We start from the raw sequence: 24,846 nt of genomic DNA, 5'->3' as shown, positions 1-24,846 counted from the left end.
GTGCATTCCACTTACTATACTTTCCTCCTCTTCCCAACTTCCAGAAATAAGAGTCTCCATTGTTCTACATTACTGGCCTTCTGTTTCAGTAGCATCAGCCTCTAGATGCTGAACCAATTTAACAATGAGCTGCCATTTAAAACCCTTGTGAAAAACAAGCAAACAAACAAACAAAAAACACAGTTTTCCAAACACACATAACCTGAAAGACTATATTAGATATTCAAAATAAATGATGTGACATTGCCTGTGTTTTGATACAGAGTTATATTTTAATATAGAGATGCGATAAATTGTCAAACAGGGAAAATTATATAAATACTGTATTTAAATTACTTCCAAATCCATCTTTATTCGTTCATACTTTAAAGAATAATTGCATTGCAAAAGGTACAGAAAAGGATGTAAGTAACAGATTGATAAATTAGAGTTAATCATAACCAAGTACACAGTAGAGTACAATATACCTCTATTCCTCTGCTTCATGTTATAAATAGCAGAAAAAGCACAAGGAGAACTAAGGGGAAAGAATGCATTTCTTTATGACCTTATTTGAAAGATAAACTCCTTGGGGAAATACAATTTATTCAGATTATCAAGACCCTGCTGTGCAAATCTACAGTCTGGGAGCACACTACAGAGATCAAAAAATATTTACTTTATTCTGTTGGGTATAAAAGCTTTTAATGAATGCATAATTAAGACAGAAAAAGTATATACAGCTTTAGAAATTCCACTGCCAAGCCAAGCCATTAATATCCAAAGTATCATACCCAGTTGTAACTCCACCTGCTTCCTATTTAGATTACAACACTGTTGTAAATCAAGGTACTAAATGCCTAGCCCTGCTGCTAAAGCTGAGAGAGTTGCATTGTGACACTATTTTGTCTTCTCCTAAGAAAGGAGCTGTAAGGTCTCTGGGACAGGGATGTGTTTGCTCTCAAGCAGCACCTAGCACAGCAGGGTCTTGACCCCAAGTCCTCCCAGTTCTCACTATGTTAAATACTACGAACTAGCTGCACCGTTCACAACAGAACCTTGATGTAAGTCATAGCAAAGGCAGGCTCTAAATAGATCAGCAATACTAACAAAGTGGAAAACTGTAGTGACAAAAATATACTTACATGGCAACAAAAGGGATCAACTCAGTTTTAAGAGAAAAAAAATGCATTTTTGTTGGTTCTCACTCTTTCTATATCAACATAGTTACCCATAACCTTACTTACCTAAGACCTAACAGATGAGACACATGCTCAACAGCACAGCAACAGGCATATTTCATACTAAGCATATGCACAAATCCCTCAAAAGTGCATTTTAGATCTTATTTGAAGTTTTCTTGCACTAAGCACCAGAGCCATCCAGTTCAAGCATGAAAGACATTTTTGATGAAGTCCAGCCACAGTGGAACAGCTGGGTCAGAATTTCACAGTGTATAAAATGGTGTTTACATTTATTACAAGATCAGTGCAGAGGGTAGATGTATTTATAGACACAGTAAAGGATAACTTTTTAATTGACTTTTTTTTTTTTTTTGGTAGATCACCACTTTCTCAGCACTTTATTTAATTCTTACTTTTGTTTTCTTTTCATGCTTAAAAGCATGAAAAGTTGTTTTGCATCCTTGCCGTTATTGCAAAGTAGGTCTTGAGCTAAGTACAAGAGCAGCAATAACAAAACAACTCAAGCCTATTATTTTCCCCCTCCTCCCTATGAGGACTTATCTCCGTTCTCACTCAGTACTTCCCTATATCTGCTTAGCTTTCAGTTTCTATCCTGCTGACTGGTGTTAGTGAGCACCCTCTTTGAAGGCACGCAGGAGGCCTGTGACCTTCACTAGTGCAATGGAAAGCTGTGACATTCCCAGATTGCCCGGGTGATGAGATGTGTTTAGTCTTTGAAAAACAAAGTGAAACGTGTAATATGCAGACACTCAAAAGTAAAACCAAAAGTCAACATTTTCTAGAATCTCATAAGGATTCACTGAAGTGATTAAACAGTATAGGTATTTCCAAATAGCAATCCATCTGAATAAGTGATCTTAATTATTTTCTTATATATTACATACACTCTTGTGTGTATAATGAAAAGAAATATAATAACAAAACATTAAGACTACAGCTAAAGTTTCATGGTACCATTGGAACAACCACAAGTAAAGTTCTGCAGTGTTTCCAATAGTTCCTTTCCGTTGCTAAGCAGATGTTGGTGTGGAAACTTACGTACCTGGTAAAAAAAACTCCCCAGATGAAAAACTTCACTGCTTAGAAAGGTATTCATGGTAAAACAATCCTAACCACCAGTATCATTTAACAAATAAAAATACAGAAACAAAATGGAAAGTAAAGGTTAACTAACCCTTTGCTTGCCTCTTTTATACCATTTCAGACAGTCCACAGGAAGGATTTCTGTAGATTTATCATTTAAGTTTTTCCAAATTATGGGAACCTGGCCTCTTCAAACATTCTGAGGAATGACATAATCCTGTAGTCTTTACTCTAGCAGAAGTCACAGGATATTGGTACATCATCTTCAAAAATATTTCATTACTTTACATTTTTGTTAACTCTTCAGAGGGACTACAGTGAACAATAAAAGCCGTAAACTTTGGCTAATCCATCAACCACCATCAATCTTGTATGCTAATGCTTACTTATCCCTTTTTTATTGCTAAGGGTGTCAAGCCAGAAAGAGCAAGTTTTGTCCTTCAGAAATCCAAAGTTCACAGAAGTAGCAGTTACAAAAAATATTTACCATCTTACTAAATAAAACAAAACAAAACAAAACAAAACAAAAAACAAAACTGTGCAATACCATTGCTTTCAGCTCTTTTGTAGAGCTTAGTAACAGTTTCAGTTTCAGGCCATGATAACACAGAAGTGGAAGCCAATTCCCCTACTATACTGAACAAGCTCATCAATCATAAATTAAGAAAGATCCGGCTTAAACCAGACTTTGTTCTTGCTCCCAAGTACAACTACAGGAAGACTCAGCTGATTTTGAGACTTTCTTCTCATTTCCAGCTTAATTTACTCCGACAGTCTATATGCATTTGTTCCTGTGCCAAAATTATCTTTTGTCTAACAGCTCTCTCTTTCTTCCCCCAGGTATTTATTCCCTTGACGTATTTACAGAAAGCAATCATATTCCTTCTCAGCCCTCATTTTGCTAGGCTAAAAAAGCTAAGCTCCTTTAATCCCCTCACGTAAAACAGGCCTTCCTGATCATCCTAGATGCCCCTTTCTACACCTCTCCCAGTCAGATTTCATTTACTCTTCTGCATGGGCAAAATCTTCACAGTATTCCTCATGATGTACAGTGCACTTGTGCACTGCCATTAATACTTCCTTAGCTTTATAAATTACCTTGCATGAAATATCCTAGGCTCAAGCCGCCTTTTTCTTGATGGTGTCACATTAGTAGCTCGAAGTCATCCTGTGATTTAATACATGAAAATTCTCTGTAAACTTGCTCCTCAAGTGAGACACAATAGCAGCCCTTCTGTCTGTCAGGCAGGACAGAAATGATTTGACATGTTACAAATGGGAATTGAATATGAGCCACTGAAATGCAGGAGATTCCACTAATGATGCTCAGAAATGATTTTCCAATTGCTTCCAATTTCATTTCATTCTATATGTGAGTAACAGACCTCATAATTGTCCTGGTACAGACCAGTTACTTACTGGGGGAAAAATAATTTCAGTTATTTTAAGACTTTTTTTCAAAAATAGGCAAGAAAAATTCCCCTTAACATTCTGAAATGCAAAATAAGTTTAAAATCAATATTAAGCATGAAAACTTTCCCGTAAAGTGGTAATGCAAATAAAAACATTTCTAACACACAATATGTTAGAAAGTGATTTTTATCATTCATCCCTGCTCCCATTACCAATGAGAAAAAAAAATTAGCATTACTGTTAGACCTGTTAACAAAGGTATTCAGGTACCTGAGAGCTGCTATTTCCAATGACCTTTTTTCTCATAACTTACTATTTTGCCAAAATTGAATATTTTTAAACTGAACCTTTCCAGCCTCCAGATGAATCTCTTTACGAAAACATCTCAAAAAGTTTATTACACATTATTAAGAATAAGACTGACAGGAAAAGGCTGTTGTTTTTCCACATTAAAAACATTCACAATGGAAATAGCTCGCTGGAGTTGCTGCCACTGAAAAACCTCCATCAGCATCTGGAAAAATAAACAGTTGGATTTGCTCACTAATGACTTGTTTGAACTTTGCACCTAAAATCTCACCCTGTTCTATTTGAGCTCTCCATAATCTATCCCAGAGCTAACTGAGACCCTGTCTGCATCATTACCTATTGTGGGCCAAACACAAACTAGAAAACCTGAAGCTGAAAGTCTGTTTCTACTGTGCTGTCTATGAACTGTTTTGGAGCCCTGGCAGGACAAAGACACTACCACATTCAAATGCAGATGCATGAACAAAACCCAGACCAGAGGAAAGAGCAGGAGAGCACATGCAAACAAGGAGCCCAGAGATAAAAACTAGGAAGCAGTATGGAATTCAGCAACAGATGTACTAGAATTTACTAGAATTACAATTCTGAAAAGCCATGGCTTCTCAAGAAGGCTGGATGATAATTCCTCAGATAGACCTGCATAAGTGCAAACAAATAATGATGATGGTGGACTAGCAGGGTAGTCACTAACTAGAAAAGAAAGTCAACATTCATAATGTTGCACAAGGAGACATATAAGCAGAATATTCTATTATCCATAATTATCAATAATTACCAATATACTAACGTTTACACTCCAGGTATAAATAAGAACAGGGGAGGTGTTCACATATAAGGACTATATGATTCAAACAATTCTGTTTCATAATCTTTTTATGACATTTTATTTCTGGAACATTTCAATGATGTGTATGTTTGCTTTGTAATAAACCCAGCGAGGGACCGCTCTAGTTAAAAATCTCTCTGCTTCAGAATCCCAGACAACAGCCTTCCACTGAATGCTTAAGGATTACAAAGCTAATAAACGCATCTAACGATGGAGAACAGGGAAGTGAGGTAGGCATCTAATCCCACCAGAGAATGAAATAGCTGTCTAAAACATGTGGAATGACTGGTTAATTAACACAGATACATTCTATCTCAGACAGATTTGCTAAACAACTCACAAAGCATCAAAACTTCCACAGAATTTTAAGGCACTATGCGGTACTTTAACTGCAGAAAGACTGAATCCAGTGCAAGATAATTTAATACTGAGTATAATTTTGATAGACAAAGTAGTCTATTGAGTCATAATTTAAGATTAGAAGCTCCTAATGCATCATACGTATCACATCACCACAGCTTTCTACTAACGTTTGACATGTGTGAAAGGAATAAGGCATCAGTAGGGAGCTTCTCTTGTGGAAACCTTGTAAGAACTCGCTTTTTACAAGTATACAGTAAATATTGGCAGAATAAGATGGGGCAAATTTAACACAGTAAGTATTAGAGAAAGTTGGGTATTACAGTATTTCATGAAAGCTCAAATATTGCTGACAAAGTGTGTGGTCACTAAATGATCCTGTTGCTGGTGAGTTAAATGGAGATGTGGAAGCATCAATAAAACAGTACCAAAACTGATATGGTAAGCATGGAACAATGTGAAATAAACATAATGAATTTATGACGAGAAGCCATAGTCCTTTTCTAAAAGTATATGATGATGTCACAAAGAGACACAAAAAGGGCAGAAAAATTCAGCACTTATGTCTACTACTTTTTTTTTTTTTTTTTTTCAAAGAAAACAGAAATCTATCCCACACATGCTCCTGCTGCTTCGCCACAGTTTTTTTATCTGTAACTAAGGCAGATGTGAACAGAAATTACATGCCTTAATACCACCACAATGGACAAAGAATTTTAAAGGAACTAGCTACGGAGACCTCTAATCCAGAGTAAACACTGAAAAAGTGTAGGAAAAATGGAGAACCTGCAAGGGATTGGAGATCATGTCAGTGAACTGTCCATTAATCAGCCTAGTGTCACATAATGGATGGAATTAATTTAGGAGTCTATTCACAAATACAGGAAAAAAAAAAAAAAAAAAAAAAAAGAATAAAATAGTAAGACCTATCAGGTAAGTGTTGGATAATAGTATCTGTTATCTCTTTAGAATAAGCGTGGTTCATTATATCAGCTACATTGACAAAATTCAGATTTCACCAGGACATCCAGGTAATCTATATACTTACTTTTTTTTTTTTTCTTTTATTTTTTTTTCAATTACATACATTTAATAGGATATATCTTAGATGGATGAAATACTTGTTCAATGACAACCTCAAAGTAACTTATCAAGTATTGTAACTTTTTCCAGGGAAGTCCTCAAGAAATTGATTCTTGATCCAACTCCACTAAACATATAATTGAACTAGAAAATGGTAAATTTTGCTATTAGAGTTTGCAAAAGATTCCATAAAAGCAGTGGGGTCACAAAATAACAAGAATGACAGAATATGAGTATTGTCTGGCTTCCTCGGCAAAATGATCACTTTAAAAAGCAAGCAAGCACACAAAAAGTATTTCTGAGAACCAGGAACATATCTGATACAGAAAATATAACAGGTTCTATTTGGAACAACACTTACAGGCCATACAGAAGGGACCAAGAAGCTGTCAAAATAGCAACAGGAGTTCTCAGCACAGTGCCGTGGCGAAGAAAAGGCTTGTGTCATAAAATGCACACTGAGTGCTGTCCAATAAAGGAAAGCAACATGCTTACTGCCTCACATAGCAGTTTTAAGACTACTGCTCAAATATTGGTCCCAGTTCCGAAGTCCACATTTTAAAGGTATGAAAATAATATATGCTGGAAAACCAACCTTGTAAGATTTAAGGTGCTCAACTCCTAGAGGATTTGATCTTGTGCAAAGATATTTATAACATGGAGACAATACATGAAAGCTAGAAAGTTCTGACAAAATTTTCAGAAAACTGTTTTTGTCTTGTGGATATAGGATCAAAATTACCCTGGTCTTTGTACTAGGCAGTACAGGACTGCTTGCACTACCTTCATGTGATTTCAAACATTTTGCAGCTCTGCATCTTAAGAGACTTGTTGCAGCTGCGGGAAGATACAACGGTACTCATCAATTAATAATCTGATCATAAGCATCTGAATGACAAAAATGCAACATTAACAGTGTATTGGAATATATGTTAATTGGAAAGCTGTTACCTGTTCAGGTAGCTCTGTACTCCTACAATATCTGACCACCCCAAAATAACTAAGAAATCTTGCACTCACAGCACTAAACCAAGACCAATTTTCATCTTACAGAGAAAAAGGTGGGCAGAAGGATGGTTCAAGAAATTGCCCATGATGCAAAAGAAAAAGAATTACAATTGCCTAAAACCTACTACATAGTTGTTATAGTTGTTACAGAATTCTTCCCCTGTCCCAACTGTAAAACAATTTATGCAGTTTAGTGTATCAGCAAAATGTCTGTAACTTGTATAAGCAGTATGTCCCATTAAAATAAAACTTCTCTATAACACTGTCCTTAAATTTATGCAGCAAAAAGTATCTCTCTTTTTCCCATGACTAGTAGCAGTGCTGGTTAGTAGGTTTACTACATAATAGTCAGAACTGATATCAGAAAGGAAACAGGATTTAAAGAAAAAAAAAAAGTTCAAATGAGGGAAGAGAAGAATGAAAAAAAAAAATGGAAACTACACTGAATAAAATAAAATAAGCTCAATAAAATGAAATCACCACACTTTAACAGGATTCATATTTTTTTGTTTGTATTGTAAGCATTATTGACCAAGGATTCACTTACCACACTCTTGGTCAGAAATTATGATAAATCTGACTATCAAAATCTCAAACATCAAAAATGGACCTTGAGTCAATGTTTGGCAGTTCCTATGTCTGACCTTCATCAGTACCAAAAAATTTACAAGTGGTTACAAAACAAACACATGAATGTTCACATTGCTAAAGATGCAAAGCATCAGGAAAGCATAAGCCTTCAAAGATCAAGATCAGATTTCTTTCTTCAGTTTCTAGCCATTTTTAACAAGAATAAAAAAATATCCTGCCAGTCTCAAATTGGTAACAGTCAGAATCCTGTGCTTTACCACCAAGGCATTTTTCCACAAAAATACGTAAGCGAGAAATAGTTAATGTTTTATATACATAAGAAAAAAAAAAATAAAGGTAAAATTATCATTGGCTTAAATATGTCACCATGAAGCCACCACCTTTATAAGCAGAATGGATCATTGTAGAGCCAAACTCCAAGTGTTCACAGCTATATGTGCTTGCCAATATCTCAAAATTCAGAAGTATATGACGTGTCCTCTTCTATATCCCTCCTCAAACACTACGAGGAAGAAGTGAAGCCACAGACACCCTTCAACAAAAAAAAACTGGAAAGGCATTTAGAGGATGGCCATACATTAGCTGCAGAAATAAAATGTTTTTGGAGTAACTAGGCTCACAATAACAGTTAATAAAAATGGAGTAAAACTCAGTGGAAAAATAAATAAATCAATGATTATTCCGTACAATATTAATTAAAAAATAATCATTTTCAAATTCAAGTTTTAATGAGAAATTTTTCTGAAATATCAAAATTTCACAGAATTCAACCACCTCTAGAAGCAAAATTCTAAAAACAGGTTATCAGAGACTACATATTCCTGATGTTGTTTTATGGATTTGTTTGTTTGTTTCCTTTTCTGAATATTTCAATTCCCCATAAAGATGTAAAATGAGTAGAAACACCGTGAGCCAAGCAAAAACAAAATGCAAACACATATAAACACTGATTTTGAAGCATTTAATGGTGACATATTTAAGCCAATGATAATTTTACCTTTATTTTTTTTTTCTTATGTATATAAAACATTGGGCCTTTTCCCCTAGCTTTCTCCTTATCTACAACATGCCATTTCAAGCCAACGAGAATTCTAGTCCTGATGCTTTTAGGGGACTAGATCTGTCTGTAGTTACCACAACACTTTCCCTTAGAACAGATATGGCTTATGGTAAACAAAGAGAATTCTGAAATGGAATTTAGAAAACCAACAAAAACAAACAAACAAACAAAAAAACAAACAAAACTCCTTTGAGGAGCTTTGGAAATTTTCACAACAGAAGTTAAAGTGTTTATGAGGAAAGTCCAACCAACATACTACTACCCCTCTAATCTGGAGAACACAACCACTACTATAAAAATTATAGTAGAGACAATATTATGCGATACCATCTCAATTCCCCCTGAACTGCAAATAAAGTCTCAGTTTACTCAATTCAAGATCCAACACTACCTATGTAGTTACACACACTCTCTGGTACAAATCTCAAGTTATGATAGACTGTGGTGAAACAGATGGGAAATTTAGCAACAACTTCCTCCAAATTAATAAACAGATGTTTAGAATAGATTACATAGGAGAACAGGTGAATGAAGTTAGAAACATTTTTCAGTTTGGAATAGCACACTTGCAGGACATTAGTAATGGCTAATAAAGTTTTTCATACCACTAATCTTTAAGTTTCTATCATTAATTTTTAGAGTTGGTGAGGTGAACAAGGAGAACTTACAAGTTTCAGAGCTCTCATTACACATTGGTTGAAGACTCCAGAAGACAGTATGTATACATTTACATTCATTCTGGGTTCAAGACCTGTTTACTACCCCATTAGACAGAAATAGATTTTTTTTTTCTTTTAAAAAGAATTAGTCTAGATTATAATTCTGAAGCAAAATATTAGTTCCCTAGCAAATTGTACTACTGTGCAGTTGTGCAAGCAAAACACTGTACATGATGGAATGTGCTGAAATGCTGTCTCGTTTACCACTGCCAGCAGACCTGCTGGAAAACATCAACAGCCTTACATGGAACTTCTTTGCTTCTTTTTGCTCCCCTGTAAACTGAAGTGTTTCAGTGAAGAATGTTTCTCTCCTATCAGTTTTTAAATAGTATTTAAAAGTAGTTAAAACTAGATGTAACTTGATGTTTTGGAAACTACTTACATGTATGAACACCTTGGGCTTTGTATCTGGGCATTTTCATTTCAAATTATTCTTAACTAGCGCACCATACCAGTTGGGTGTGTTGTGAGCAGTTAAGATAGGTGGATCAAACAGCAATAATTAAACTATCAAAAAAATAAAAATAAATAGGGGGAAAAAAATCAACTATACTGCTTGGTATCAAGTTCAGACTTTTTACTTTGAAAGAAAGACGGTTGAAATGGAATATAAATGAAAATAAAATTTACAATACCTTTTTAATATCTTTTAAAGATGGACCAGACTGAGACATTCAGTCTCAGTTTAATACTTTAAGTGTCAAGATGCCTCTCAAATTCTATCATACCTCACGTTATTCCTTTTCTTAATATAGGTTCAGCTCCTGCTTAACATTTAAACTTGAAATTGTTCCCTTTAAAAATAATAATAGAGCATTAAAAACATGAAGTATAGAGGAAATAAGAGAGAGTTGTTTTGTAACTAAGAAGGAAAAAAAAAAAAAAGCAGTTCTATTTTGACTAAGTCAGAGAAAAGAAAGGGTGGATAATCAACTATCTAACACAGTACTACTTCTGAGATAAAAATCAGTCTGTAACTCACGTCAAGCCCAATGCTCTTTTTGGGTTCATAGGTTACAAATGATTTATAATCATCACTTTGTACTTAGCATTCTATTTTTTCCCATATTGGTAAATACTTCATAACCAAAGCACTGTCATTTTTCCAAAATACCTTTGCTAAAATGGCTTAACACAACTCAAATTGTTTTAGATAAAGGCAAACTTAAATAAAACATCCCTCTGCTTCTTTACAGGAGGTTTAAAAAAAAAAAATAGAAAAGGCTGTCTGTCTGGTGCCTGTATTCCCGTTCTTTCACATTAGAGCAGTAAGTCTCCTCTTTCAGGTCACGTCTTCCACATAAAAGTGCTAAACTAATGCCGCTTAATGACAAATTAATGTCCATGAATAAAAAATACACCTCTAATAGCATAGAGTAATTTGCCATTACAATATCATCATTGGACATGCCCCTGGTTTAATACGATGTATTTAATTCATAACTTAATGAGTGATATATAAAAAGAGAGAGATGAACCCTGCAATTACATTTATGTGAGTCTGTCACCTTATTTGTAAAACCTTAGAGTCATTTACATTCAAATTAGAACAAATGAGTGATTTCACAAAGTGTAGTGATAAATGACCATTGCTGCACAAGACAGAACTGTATTTCCTGTGAAAACATTAACAGTTTCCTATTATTTGTTAAAAATTACAATGCATATTGCCCAGTGTTGTGTGAATAATGACTTTTTTACTGATTAGGTCAGAAGACTAATACGGAGGAAAAATAAATAATTTTTCTTTTCATTTTTTCTGATTTTAGCTCCAATTCATCTGCTCAAGCTGCTGTGGACTCACACTGCCACCTGCTGCCCACGCCTGGCTGCTAGGAGCCCGGAGTGCCTCATTCAGCTGGAGTACAGTAATTCAACCTTCGGGTTTTCACCTCTTACAACCAAATTTTTGTGCCAGACCGATAACTGTGCATGTCACCGATGACACCAGCAGATAAGGGTAGCTGCACTACCCAGTACAAATAATGCCATTTTTTGCTTCACGCATCTAAATTGCCCCAGTTGGTAAGGATAATTAAAAGCTGAAGACACAGGGGGTGGGGGAGCATAAAACATTAGTATTGATCAGATGGTAATAAAACCAGAGAAGAATTTCGTACACTAAGCATTCTGGGATTTATCATTCTCTCTTTACAGCTTTATAAAACCACTTGAAGGCTCCCAGAAGCAGGGGTCTTTCAGGGGCTGAGGGACAGGAAGGTCACACACAGTAGGCCACATCAGCTAGAAAAGCAATGTGAGAAGGGCAGGGAGGGAAACAGCGAAGCAATATAGGTTCTTTGTTATTGTTTAAAACACACACCAAAGCTACTCTGTCATCCTGATAGACATTTCTAAGAAAAGGAAGAAGTACCTGCCTCTCCCCATTTGTCACCTCTCCTGTGCTCTGATGCAGGCCATTGGTAAAGTGCATCCACACAACTAGCTAGACAACTGGATTTTTAATCTTGCAGCAATGGTTAACCTAAAAACTCCAGTGCCATTTCTCATACCTCTTTCAGCATGTCCAGTTCAGCCTTGTCAACTATTACTGTTAGGAAAAGCAGAACACACACACCCAAGCTGGAGGGCTCCCAACCACAGTGGCACTATGTTCTCATATCAGCCAACTCTCCAGGGGGACAATGTCCACTGTCACATCACAGCTAAACAGCAGCACATAGACCACAGAAAAAATGGGATTCAAATAGCCCATTTTTACTTTCCTCACTGACATCAGCATAAAAAAGGAGAAAAATACCACTTTTATTTTTTTTTCTCCTGAATCCTGTTCTAAGTTGGAATCCTCAGTAGTGCATTCTCATTTTATATATGTAAACCTGTATCTCTGTAATGTGTCTATGTAAGTTCAGAGAGAGGAGCTGAATTCCCCCAAGTTATTTTTGAGCTCTCAGCACGAGCTTTCCTAATGACTGTCAACAGCTCAATGACAACAGCTGACAAAACACACGCCTTCAAGAAACAGCAGGGTGGCACAGCAACAACTGGGTGCATAACACTGAAAACCAACAAAACAAGACAAGACCTTTTTTCTGTTTACTTCATATTATTGGTATGGGAGGGTCACTCTCTCCACCACTAGATGAAGTTGTGTGGCTTTATAAAACACCAGTCTAATTCTTTGTGTGTATATATGTAGATTAAAAACTCAGTATTAGTTTAAAAACACACACACAAAAGCACAAAAAAAAACCACAAGCCTTGGTTGTTGATGACCTTTAGATTTTTTTTTCCAGCAGTTTAATTTGCTCTATATGAAAAATCCAGGAGCTAAAATCCCAACTGAGCTGGGGCTTCTAGCAATACAAAGGTGATGCTCTCAATCTCTGGTGTAAGAATTGATTCATCTCTGAAGGACTGTATCTTAGTGAAAGCTAGGATTGTGTTGCTAGCACAGCTCTAAATAGTGAGGTTGAGTTTAAGAAAAAGAAATAGGTTATGAAGCTCAGGTACCCACAACATATCTAAATCATACACACTCTTTTCTTTCCACAAGCAGATTCACTTGTAGCTTTTTCTTTTTAAAGACAGTAGCAAATATAATTCAATCTGTAAACATATTAAAATAGTTTAAAATTAGTGGAAGAAAAGATCCAGATCATTAGTTGCTCGTGCACTGGAAAGACATATCTGTTTTATAAGCGTAGATTGACCATTAGGGTAGAAGGTTAAAATTCAAATGCCCCTACCCAAAACCATTTGCCTGCTTCAATTATTACCAAAAAATATTCCAGGTGGTCTTATTTTATCATTTGCAAGCTTATTAAATCAATCTAATTTATGCATTCCAGGCCTGGTCCTGCTCACTGTCTACTTTTGTATACAAGAATCCAGAGCACACTGCACAGAGGGACAGGCTTCAAGAAGATTCCGACTGCTGCTGTGCAGTTTTTTCAGGTTCATTTTATCATTCATCTAAACTGTTCTTTTTAGCTTAAAGTATCCCTCTTTACGAATGCTGTGGTTGACATTAGTAGCAGTCAAGCAAATATATACCTGTCGGAGAGTCCTATCCACTGTAATGAAGATTCTAAAAGGTAACTTAGAATGCATATCATTTAGCAGGGAACTTAAAGCAGTTTAAAAAATAAATAAATAAAATGGAAAATTTGGCATCAAACTTTTAACTTCTCTTGACACAAAAACATTTATGATCCCAAGAGCAATTTTTAGCAGTCGGAAGAACTTTAATGGCAATCAGGATCAGCACTCATGCTTACTGTACTTGCTGCTGCTAGCTACTGAGAGAATAGGAAATGCTGGAAATCATTGAGTACAACAACAGTCAGCTAACATTATTTCTAGCAAGGCTGCATTGAACATGAAAATATGCAACTGTCTAACCATGAAACATAAATGATAACCGAGACTCTTTCAGTATGTAATTGGTTGTTCATAAAATGTTCCTGATCTAACAGAAAGTTAAATGTGAACAATCATGCCATATCCTGCCTCTCCGGCTGAAACCAGTGGGTTTCTTTGGACAGTTCTGCAACTTCTACACCCTTCACACAGACCTATAGTCTTATTACCTTGAATGCAATACAAGTGGTATACAGAGCTCCACTAAAGACAATAAAGACTTAGTCTTCAGAAAATACACAAAAATCACTTAAATCTAAGATTTCAGAAGTGGAAAGTCCAGGTCTCTGAATGCCAGTGAAAATTGACCTCTGGTTTAAAAACTGATTACTAAAGCTATATCCACAGAAAACTGAGCAGATGTTATTCAGTAGAAGGAAATTCCATGAAAACTCATATCCTCAATAGCATTCCCTCACTATTAAGACTCTTAGATTGTAGAAATAATGTGCAGTTTGACATTCTCTTTGCTATCAAAAGTGTAAACAGTTGAGGAAGATGAAACTTCTTACAGCTAAAATCAGCTATAAAACTCAGACATGTTTCTGAAACAAATATTTGTATGTTCTGAATAAATCTCTCTGCCCATATTCTGTTGCATGAGAAAAAAAGTTGACAAGTACCCTTTAAAAAAACATTTACAAACTTTCAAGTGCGAAGTAGGTCATCACAAATACACTATCTAATACCATGCTCTCCACAGCTCCAAGAAATCCCATCTCAGATCTCCATCTACACAATTAAAGCCTCCCATTCACTTTCTCTTGTCTTCTCTGATGTCACAGTAGGACAGCTGTGGTCCACTGGAACTTTAACGGATAAAATTCTTAAAAGGAAATTAAAACATTCGAATAACCCACTCTCATTACATTTTGAACAAACCTGTTTGTTGCAGCTCTCTGCCTTAGCCTCCTTGGAAAAACCTCAGCCAAAACTGACAATCAATTTTAGCTAGAAGATGAACTCGGGAAATGAGACTTAAAGAACTGTATGCACACTCTGCACACAAATGCTGTATGCATGACCCATGGACTTAAGTACAATTCAAGATACACCAGGCTCACGTCTTCAGCTTAGCTTTCCCACACCTACATAGCAGCAATACAGCTAGGAGCAATCAAGTTGCCTTACCGTTTGTTTAGGCTGAGACGGATGTGTGAGAACTCAAGCCTCGCTTCAGTGTTTAAAGTACCTGAGAATTATGCAGGCATCATGATAGGAGAGATTCATGAATATGTATGTATCTCAACTAAGATATATCAGCATGCTTCAAAAAGTCCCTCTACAAAAACAAACTAAAACCAAAAACCCCCAAACAGCAGAAACTGGGGAATAATGACAATTCAAGACATTACACTACCAGGGTGGAAGACTGCACAACATAAATCTAGAATTATGATCTAAAATAAGGATTGCTTGGGCATTTCTTTTGCTTGCAAATAAAGAAAAAATGAATTAGATTTTTTTTTTTTTAATAAAAATTAGTAAATTATCAATCCAAAATTAGCAAAACATTTTCCAATGGAAAATGTAATCAACATTAGATGCTACAGAGCATTTGATAATGTGAAGTCTATGAACGATAAAGCACACTTAGTGAATCAGCGCTGTTGTCAGAAACCTCCATTTTGTCATGTTATCATAAATGTCTTAGATATAGATATTACCTAATTGGGGGCAGGGGGTAAGATTGTTCCTCTCCTTTTTTTTTTTTTTTTTTTTTTTTCCTGACATGCCTTTGATCAAAAGCTCTTTGTAAAAATACCATACACATGATTGAAACAATTTGTTATAGAAATCTTTTTGAGATCTATCAACAAATTAAACTAACTGCTCAGCTGGTTGGTCTGAAAGAAAGAGAATGTATCTTAAATTAAAATTAACTTTTTTTTTTTTTTTTTCTCCTGGAGACAACTGAGAGGAAATTCCTTAAAGATATCAGGGAATATAAAAGTCAGTGCTGGCTGGAAATTAATCTGACCCCAGTGCACTGCAAATCATCTTTGACAAGATAAATTAAATCAGTACAGTCTTCTTTGGTACCTCACAGGCTATAAATAGGCCTCGGTACAAATATGGGCCAAGTAAATCATATTTTTATCCAAATACAATGCTCATTGATATCTATTAATATTTTCATATTAATTATATGTTACGGGCCCCACGTGTTAAGAGGAAATATAAAAATGTATATCTTGAACTCCAAAAAACTGATATACTTTTGGAATATCTAGAGAAAAGGGCAGCTTTAAAAAGCCCTAACAATAAAACCAGCATCCATAGAGGCTGTTTCATCCAAGAAAAAAACCAAAAAAACAAAAAATAAAAAATAAAAAAAAAATAAAAACAATCCTAACAAGTTAAAACTGTACATCATTATTACACAACAATAATACATGACAGCTAGGACCCACGTATTTCCTGAATTTATTCTAAACTAAGCTAAACTAAATTAATAACTGAACAACTGAAAGCAGCAAGAAAAAAAAAGTCACTGTTACAACAAACAAAGAACTCTGCCGCACCCTGGGACTCAAAAAAAACTAACATTAGAAAGAACAGAAGGGTCAAGCATTATTCCCTTCACATCTGTATCATAGCATAGGAGGTCAAATGTGACAAAATACCCCAGCTACCAAAGGTAGCAAGGATATGTGTGGTTTTAAGGAAAACTTCTCTAACTACGCTGCTTTTACTTTTACAATAGATATTTTTAAAATTGCTCCGTTGTATGTAGAACAAACATGTATTTGATAGAATTAATTTAGACCCTGTAAGATATCACACTCTTTATGCACAGTACCTTGTTGACCTCTGCTAAAAAGGCTTACACAACAACTCAAGGTTGATTACTTGCATGGACTGTAACTCTGCGGAACAAACAAGGCAGATAAATTATTACGCTGATCTTTTCAGGCCGCAAATCTGCCTACAGATATGCCGTGTCTGGGCAAACCTGCTAAATAAATACAGAGCCTTATATGATGTGAGCTACAGTCGTCCCACAGATCTCCACGCTGATTCCAAACCTTACAATGAGACCACTTCAAAAACATTTACAGAACTATCACTATAACTCTGTCTACCAATACACATTCTGCCCCTTATTCACTACCCCTCCTCCCTACCTTATTCCTAACCTCCATAATTGCAAATCTTTACACTGGGTCTCACTTCCTCTTGATTTTCACACCAGCACAGATTCAGTTACCCTACCTCAGTACACTACTCAGAGAACAACAGACCTCTCACATTATTTGAGTAACTATTTATTGATCATCATCTCCATAGGACTTTTACTGATACATGTATATTAATAACAGAAAAATTTGGCAGCAATGTTTGCTCACTGGCTTTTGTTGTTGCTTTTTGTTTGTTTTACTAATTCATTAACAATCTGTTCCTAAATGCTTGACTATGGCTTGCATATCAAGGACTAGATCCAAAGCGCTATTAATGTTATGTCTATTCACTGATTGCTTCCACTTCAGTGACCTGCAGATCAAAAAGCATTTAGACGGTGCCAAGGGAAAAGCTACTAATATCACAGGCTGTTCCACATAAGTCTTCATTCTTTATGACCTAAATTGGGCACATAACTGCACCTTTCTTGCAGTCCTCTCATGTCCCTTCCTCACCTGCACTACAATACTCGGCTCCATTCCTATTTTATTTTCCTAACTTCTTTACTGCAATGGTCTCTTTAGTCCAATTTCTGTCAAAGAGCATGTAAGCAACAAATAAATGCTCACACCGACTGATTTTGTTATGGGGGCATTAAATATATTGTATGACTATCAATTTTGGACCTGAGTCTTCTTTCTTATTATAGTACCCCCTTCCCATGCCTGCTTGACAGCTGCTGGGCCAAATGGTTTTGCAGCTTATTTGGCTTCTCACATGTCCTGTTTCTTCAAAGACCATCTATCCCATTACATTCCATGTCTATTTTCTCAGAAAAATTTGATTTTTCCCTACATTCCTGAAAACAGAACTGACACAAATTGCAGTCCTCTACCAGCTACTTTAATTTCCTAATCATTTTAATATGCACAAATTAATACCACATTACTGTCTTAACATATATTTTGAAGGCTTCCCTGAGGCTACATTCAAAGAACAGACTCTCTGTAAGATGCAAAGCCTTCAAGTACATCCTGAGGCTCTTAACATGAGATCCTGCATGCCTATGGTACTCAGCAGCTCAGTGTGCTGCCAAGCACACTCAGCAGACTGTTCAAAGGCAATTATGCTGGTGGAAGGCAAAGGCACACAGAGAGCATTGTGCTGACATGCACTTCCATGCCCAATTGTTGCACAGATAAAGCTAAACCACCCTATTCAGAAACAATACTGAAATATTACAAAGAAAAATAAATGGTTCTGTAGAACCAGTATTACTATTTTTTATAAAGCTTTTCACTGCTAAATATCAAAGCTATGTTCTTGTTACCATCATGAGCCATCTCCTACACGAGCCAAGCACAAAACATGGTTTTATTGCATTCATATTTTTTTTTCCTTCATAATGACAGCTCTAATGTTGATATTACTATTAGCATTATGGGTATGAGGCCAGCAGATAAAAAAGGTGCCACTGTAATTCAGCCTACCCATTCAGCGAGAGGTAGCTGTGCCATGGAATATACGTCAATATTCTGCAGTGAACAGTTAAGCAACTGAATGCTTCACAGTACTCACGATCACCAACAGGGAAATGCTTTACCTTTGGTAAACTGCAGAAGAAGAAAGCAAATTCTCTGGTGAAGGCTGGACTCAAACTCCTGTGTGCTGATACTAATTGATGGAGCACCCTTGTTTTTGAGACTGAAATGGATAAAAGGGATGGAGGACAAAGCACCTACCAAAAAGTAATACCCATATTACCCTCAGAATTCAGGTCTCCTGAAATCCAATTTACTGCCACTTAGGCTACACCAGGTATTTCACTAATGCTCTCCTACTGAAATTAGGCTTAGAACAAAGGTTTACCAAACAGAAATGACTAATAATCAGGAAGAGAAGCCTCACCTGAATGAGATAGTGAGAACATAAACTGAGAAGCTCCAGCAGCTGCAAATGACTCCCAGCTGCTAGTACATCCTGTATCACCCCTGGCTCCAAAAGGATCTGTAAAGAAGAAAATAAAAGGTTTGTCATGTAGAACTGTAGAAAACACTACAGGCCTTTGGTACTTCAGACATCTCATTCAACTTAAAGAACAAAATAGAAGCACACAGAAAAATCTTTGCAGGATAGGGAAAGAATTTTTAGAGTACGTTTGATTAGCAAGCAGATTTTCCTGCAAGAGTTCATAAGCCAGACTACCCCCTCATGCTTTAAAATGAAATGCATATTAGTTATTTAAAAAGGAGGCTTTTCAAAACAGCAGAACATCCTTTTATTGTATGTATGTATGCTCTACCTGGTTATTTCCATATATGCTGATAAATCAGACCAAAGTAACTGACAAGTCTCCAGAATTAATATTATTCATGCCTGTAAAAATATACAGATTAGAAACACCCTTCCCATTCTGCATGGTACACCACTTCATAATTTTCCTAACCACTCTCTCCATTTTACAGAGCAAGGCTGTGAAGGCACAGAGTGTGCATGCTGCTGGGGAAGTGCCAGAAAGGGCTTAGAAACCAAGACTGATTATCCTGTCACTTGTTCACATGAAACTCCTACTCATTTCAATTAAAATCACACACAGGCAGCAGCCAGGATAATTGGGCCTCAGCTCCTAGCCTGCTGTCTTGAGGTCAGCTTGTTAGAGCATCCCTCTCAGGACACAAAATCTTTGGGAATATAGACACCGGTCAATCTCTTTTATTAGCAAGCACATAACAAACTATCTAAACCAATATTATTTAAGGGTAACTGGTGTAGCATCCAAGAAAAATCAGAAAAAGTTGAGAAATATTAATTTTTCAAAGATATTCCATTTATTCAGAGTTTTATGCTTCTTGCGTTTCCCCTGACAACTTTGGTTTCACACCACACGAGGTCAGTCTCTCACTGTTCCAAAGGGAAGTAAAGCTTTTTTCTGATCCCTTTTCTTCTGCCCATACAATTTAGTTTTAACTCACAGTATCACAGTGTGTCTCAAACACAGTGAAATATGGAGGCTGGCACACAAAAAGGAAAGACACCTATCTGTGTCTTTTGCAGCTACAGTTTTTCCATTTCCATCAAAACCAACATACATTTCTTCAAGCAAAAAAAAACAACAAAAACAAGTGATCCCCAACATAATGGACATTTTAGGAACAAGAAATGATTCTTGTTTATATCAAGGACATATTTACTTGGCAGTATATGGCATGCTTAAAGTTTGTGCAAATCACTATGTATTTATACTAAGTTTTAGGCAAACATACAGGTAATTTACATGTAGCGTAACAATTTCTTTACTTAGCCAGACAGACATGTAAAGATGTTAATGCAAATAAGAATCAAGCCCACCGCTATCCAGGTTTTTGGCTGACGCTAATTAGGTTGCTATGCATGATGAGAGGTAGTTGAAGGGAAAGACAGAAATGATGTCAGTTACAAAAATATCTTCAATAGGTACATTTAAAAAATTGTGCAGCACTGTAAATTATTTTCAAGTGAGAACTCAAGGTCGGACTGACAAAACACACTGTTTTAGACCTTGCAATGTTTGTTATTCAGACATCATATACACCAAGCAACTTCTGTCACTTGAACTGATGCTGTATTACTTATTAAATGCCAGCCACTGTCTTTAGTATTGTTAAAGACATGATATGAAGAGAAACAGAACACTAAGCAGATTACTACCTGTAAGGCATAGACAAACTGTATTTAACTGTGATAGCAGTAGTGTATTTTAAAGCTACAGCAATCCATTTATAAATAATACTAGTAGCATTATGAGATGAGAAGTAGGACCAGGGGCAAGGAGGATAACTGGTTACTTACTTAGAGGTGATCTGCTCAAAGTCAGCCACAAAGTTCTTTTCAAGGTGGCAGAACGCTTTTTTTTTTTTTTTTCCAGTTTCTTACAGGTTTTATACATCATGCAAGATGTATTCCACTGAGGTAACATATTCAACCTTTGTATTTTCCAAGAAAACTGAAGAAAGGCCATTTTGTCTCTTCCCATATTTCACCTTAGGTTGACCTATGTGAATTTTTATTCAATACTCATTTGGATATAGGCAAAGATGTTAATTAACCACCAGCAAACTGATGCTGGGCAGACCCATGGGAAAAAATAAAACAGTAGGCAAAGAAGGAAACAAAAAATTGCAAGCCCTCCTTCTACTGAAACTGGGGCAATCCACAATTATTCCACGCCTCAACTTCTATTAATACAATTACTACATTTCATTTAATCACCAGTATAGCTGTTAGTTTTCTATATAGACTGTCCAGATGAATCTTAACAGTAAATGCACATGAATACCATCATTAGTACACCACAAGTATACAGTGACTGACTCTACTCTCTGTCTAACCTCAAAACAGCTCTGAGGTCTTCAGAGTGATGCTAATTAAAAATTAAGGAGAGGGCAACTAAGATCTACTTGGGATTTGCACCTTCAAAATGAATCACAAATTATTCCTGTGGAAACTTAAAAATAGAAAATAAAAACTTAGTCCTTTTCCTTACTCCATTCTCAACCCAAGTTGTGCAGCATAATTTTAAGGCCTAAACTAGGTTGGAGTAATTTGGAACCATTGACTTCAGATAAATCTTGCAATTAACACTAGCAAAGGATGTGCCTTTGTATGACACATGCCACCTTAAGACTGGTTTCTGTGCTGTTTGTGTATTAAGATTAATTAGATGCAATTCATGTATTGCACCTGGCTGCACCTTGCAATCAAACTTCTATTCAACCCTTGTTTCTGAGAGTTAATTTTCTTTATGCTGTCGACTTTCATCTGGCCCATTGATGCTATCCAAGGAAAAACAGCTTATGCTTCTCCCTTTATGCTATGGCCAGACCTTGCAGGTAGCCTCAGCAGCTTACTTTCCAAAGCCCCTGGTGTGACATACTGTTCATTTTCAAACTGATCTCCTTTGTCAAGTAACTTTTCTCCTTCAACAAAATCACTGTATTTAAACATGAATCCTGTTCTTAGACAGTCTTTATACCATCCATCCATCATCCCACAAATCCTTCAGGATTTGTGTATTATACCCAGTTCACCCCCTCTTGTGGTCAGATCCACAAATCAAGGGACAGAAGGGATGCTAAATTTGATGTTTCTTTGTAACAGAATTTTCACAGCATCAAGAAAGGCAGGTTACACAATTTCTTAGGCCCGTGTTTCTTAGAGATACTACATAAATCCATGTGGAAATGCATCCATTTATGCTTGGTTGATGTAACGAGGAAAACTGTCCTTCATATGTAAGAATTAGAAACTTTTACAAATGAAACCTGAGCTTCTGAAACACAATGCTGAGACAGGAGAGGTTGATTATAATGAATCCCACTGTCACAAACACACATGGCCCTGAACAACCCCTTTATGCATCCACCCTCTGGGCAGTAGTTCTAAACCTGTAATGCATTCCTCTCCCCTGAGATTTATGTTTTTCCTTCCCAACTCACCATGCATTCCCTCCAGACTCTGGGCAAGAATTGAGAAGATTAACTGGGATCACACATCTTGCCTCTCTCTTCCATCTGTTTTCCTTGGGACACTTCACTACACAAAGCAACTAGTGGGTGTGATTTCTTGGGCTAGGAGCAATACAAGAAGCACCATCCTTTCTCAAGGACAATTCTGGGACAACTAGTCATGTCTCACTTCCACGCTGCCCAGACTAAGAACTTTCTCCTACTTTTCTAATGCTTTTTTTTTTTTTTTTTTTTTTTTTTTTAAATAACCAGCCAATGAGAATAAGCCTACAAAAAATTGTAGCAAAGAGGGCAGTAACAGGTGAAAGTGAGTGAGGTAGAAACCTCCCTAAGCTGTCCTTCCCAACAAACAAAACTTATAGCCTGAGGGAGAAGGTAAGGTCCTGGTTAACTACCACTTCCTATGGAGTTTCATAGGGTTTATATCTGCAAAGAACAATTAGATCGGTTCTCTGTATAGTGCAGGCTGTTACACTGTAACAGTAAAGAAACATGTAATTTTGTGTCAGAAAATTCCAGAAAGTAAACTATATGGAATTTAACACAGGAAAAAAATTAAAATAAAATAAAATTCCTGACAGCCTGATGCAAGAGAAAATTCCTTCCTGACTCCATGACTCCACTTGCAGTGATAACCATTTCAAAAGAGACAGGTATCTAACAAAAGCACCACTTGTTTCTCCCCTCCGGAGATCATTCTGTGTGCTTCAGAGCAATCGAAAAAAGTAACTTTTCTTTTAAAGCAATTTAGGCTGCATTTCACTCACAACTAGTTGGCACTTCTGCCTGTCTCTGCTCACTGGTGTTTTAGTTGAATTTTGTGCTCCCCACATGTTGAGAAGTGGCTGCTTCAAAAAAACATGAGCGGGGCAAGAATGTTCCAGTGCCCTGCAGGCAACTGCCCAAAGCCTGGGCATGTAATGTTTGATAATACTCACTGCAAAATCCAGATGTCTCATTAGCCAGTGACAGAAAGAATCATGACCAGCATTTCTCTGATACATATCATAGCATTTTTCCAGAAAACTCAATGGAAGTCTGTGTTAAATACATAGCATATGAACTAGGACTCCAAGCAAATTCACTTTTTCTTTGGTGAGGTGTTTCAATACTTTGATTACTTTCAGCTCTAGAAAAGCTGCCATACCTTGATACCTATCCAGAACAAATACCACAAAATGTTAAAGTTCCTTTTAAAAAACTGAATAAACTCAGTAATTATGGTCCATATTATTCTAAGCCTTTTGGACAATCTCTAACTAACTGAACTGAGACCTAGTAGCTGTTCCCTTAGTGCTAGGCACAGAAACAAGATTATCGTCCTGATAGCACTGGACACTTCCTTTTTGACTTCTAAGTATCAAATTTATATTTTTGGATTTGAAATCACATTGAAAATTATGTGATATAAATAAACATTTACAATAAGACATAGTCCTGCTGTAGATAAATTTTTCAAAGATCTTGTCATGTTGTGCCTGGTAGAAAAGAACAAGGATATTTGTAGTCACTGAGCAGTTTAATTGAACCTTAATTATTATTATTATTTTTTTATTTTTATTTATTTATTTTTTGCCAAAAGGCAACCAGTAGAACTGCAACACACAGGAGGCCACTTACCCAGGCAAATCACCCACTCACAACACTGCCTTGCAACATACCTCATCCACAAGGTAGCTAGAAAGGGTTAGCAGAATAAGAGGTGCTAAAATATTGACAGCCGTATCCCCTCCATCTTAACTGAAAATGGCAAATAAAATACTGGTTAATCACTAGAAAAGCTGTCACTATCAAAGGAGGGAGATTCTGATGAGAGATGAAAGCTATGATTTTATGAAGGAATCAAAGCAGTTGTCAGGAGAAACAGTTGTACTTACAAATATTTATTTGCACTATTTCTTTACTACTAAGAACACCTTTCACTCTTTCACTTTTCTTGTTAAAGGATAAACTTAGCTGAAATATTTAAGCAAAAACAAACAAAAACAGAAAAAATGTCAAAACAAAAAACAATTTCACAAAGGAGTTATAAGATAATATTTAAACTAACTGTAGGTTCATGTGTATGAATTTAAAAAAAAAAAAAAAAAAAAAAATCACCAGATGGTACTCCTATGAATTCATGAAACCTGGTTAGTAAAGTGATATAGTGATATGGCTGTTACAGAACCACATACTCAATTTTCTGTTGGTGGTAGTG

The 24,846-nt window shown here is 36.2% G+C and overlaps 1 protein-coding gene across 6 annotated transcripts in view; it reads right to left on the bottom strand.

Annotated features, from left to right (window-relative positions):
* KLHL32 (kelch like family member 32) overlaps positions 1-24,846 on the bottom strand; it is a 123,489-nt gene that overhangs the window by 41,828 nt on the left and 56,815 nt on the right. For all 6 annotated transcript variants that reach the window (XR_004253128.1, XM_032185369.1, XM_032185371.1 and 3 more), the window contains one exon: positions 19,051-19,149. Coding sequence is in view for 5 of the 6 variants with exons in the window: in XM_032185369.1 (XP_032041260.1) it covers positions 19,051-19,149 (99 nt within the window). In the remaining variant the exon portion in view is untranslated. The remainder of the gene's footprint in view (positions 1-19,050; positions 19,150-24,846) is intronic.

This window comes from Aythya fuligula, chromosome 3, assembly GCF_009819795.1.
Source record: "Aythya fuligula isolate bAytFul2 chromosome 3, bAytFul2.pri, whole genome shotgun sequence".
Taxonomy (NCBI): domain Eukaryota; kingdom Metazoa; phylum Chordata; class Aves; order Anseriformes; family Anatidae; genus Aythya; species Aythya fuligula.
The sequence above is the reverse complement of the archived record's forward strand: the minus strand, read 5'-3'. Positions and strand labels throughout refer to the sequence as shown.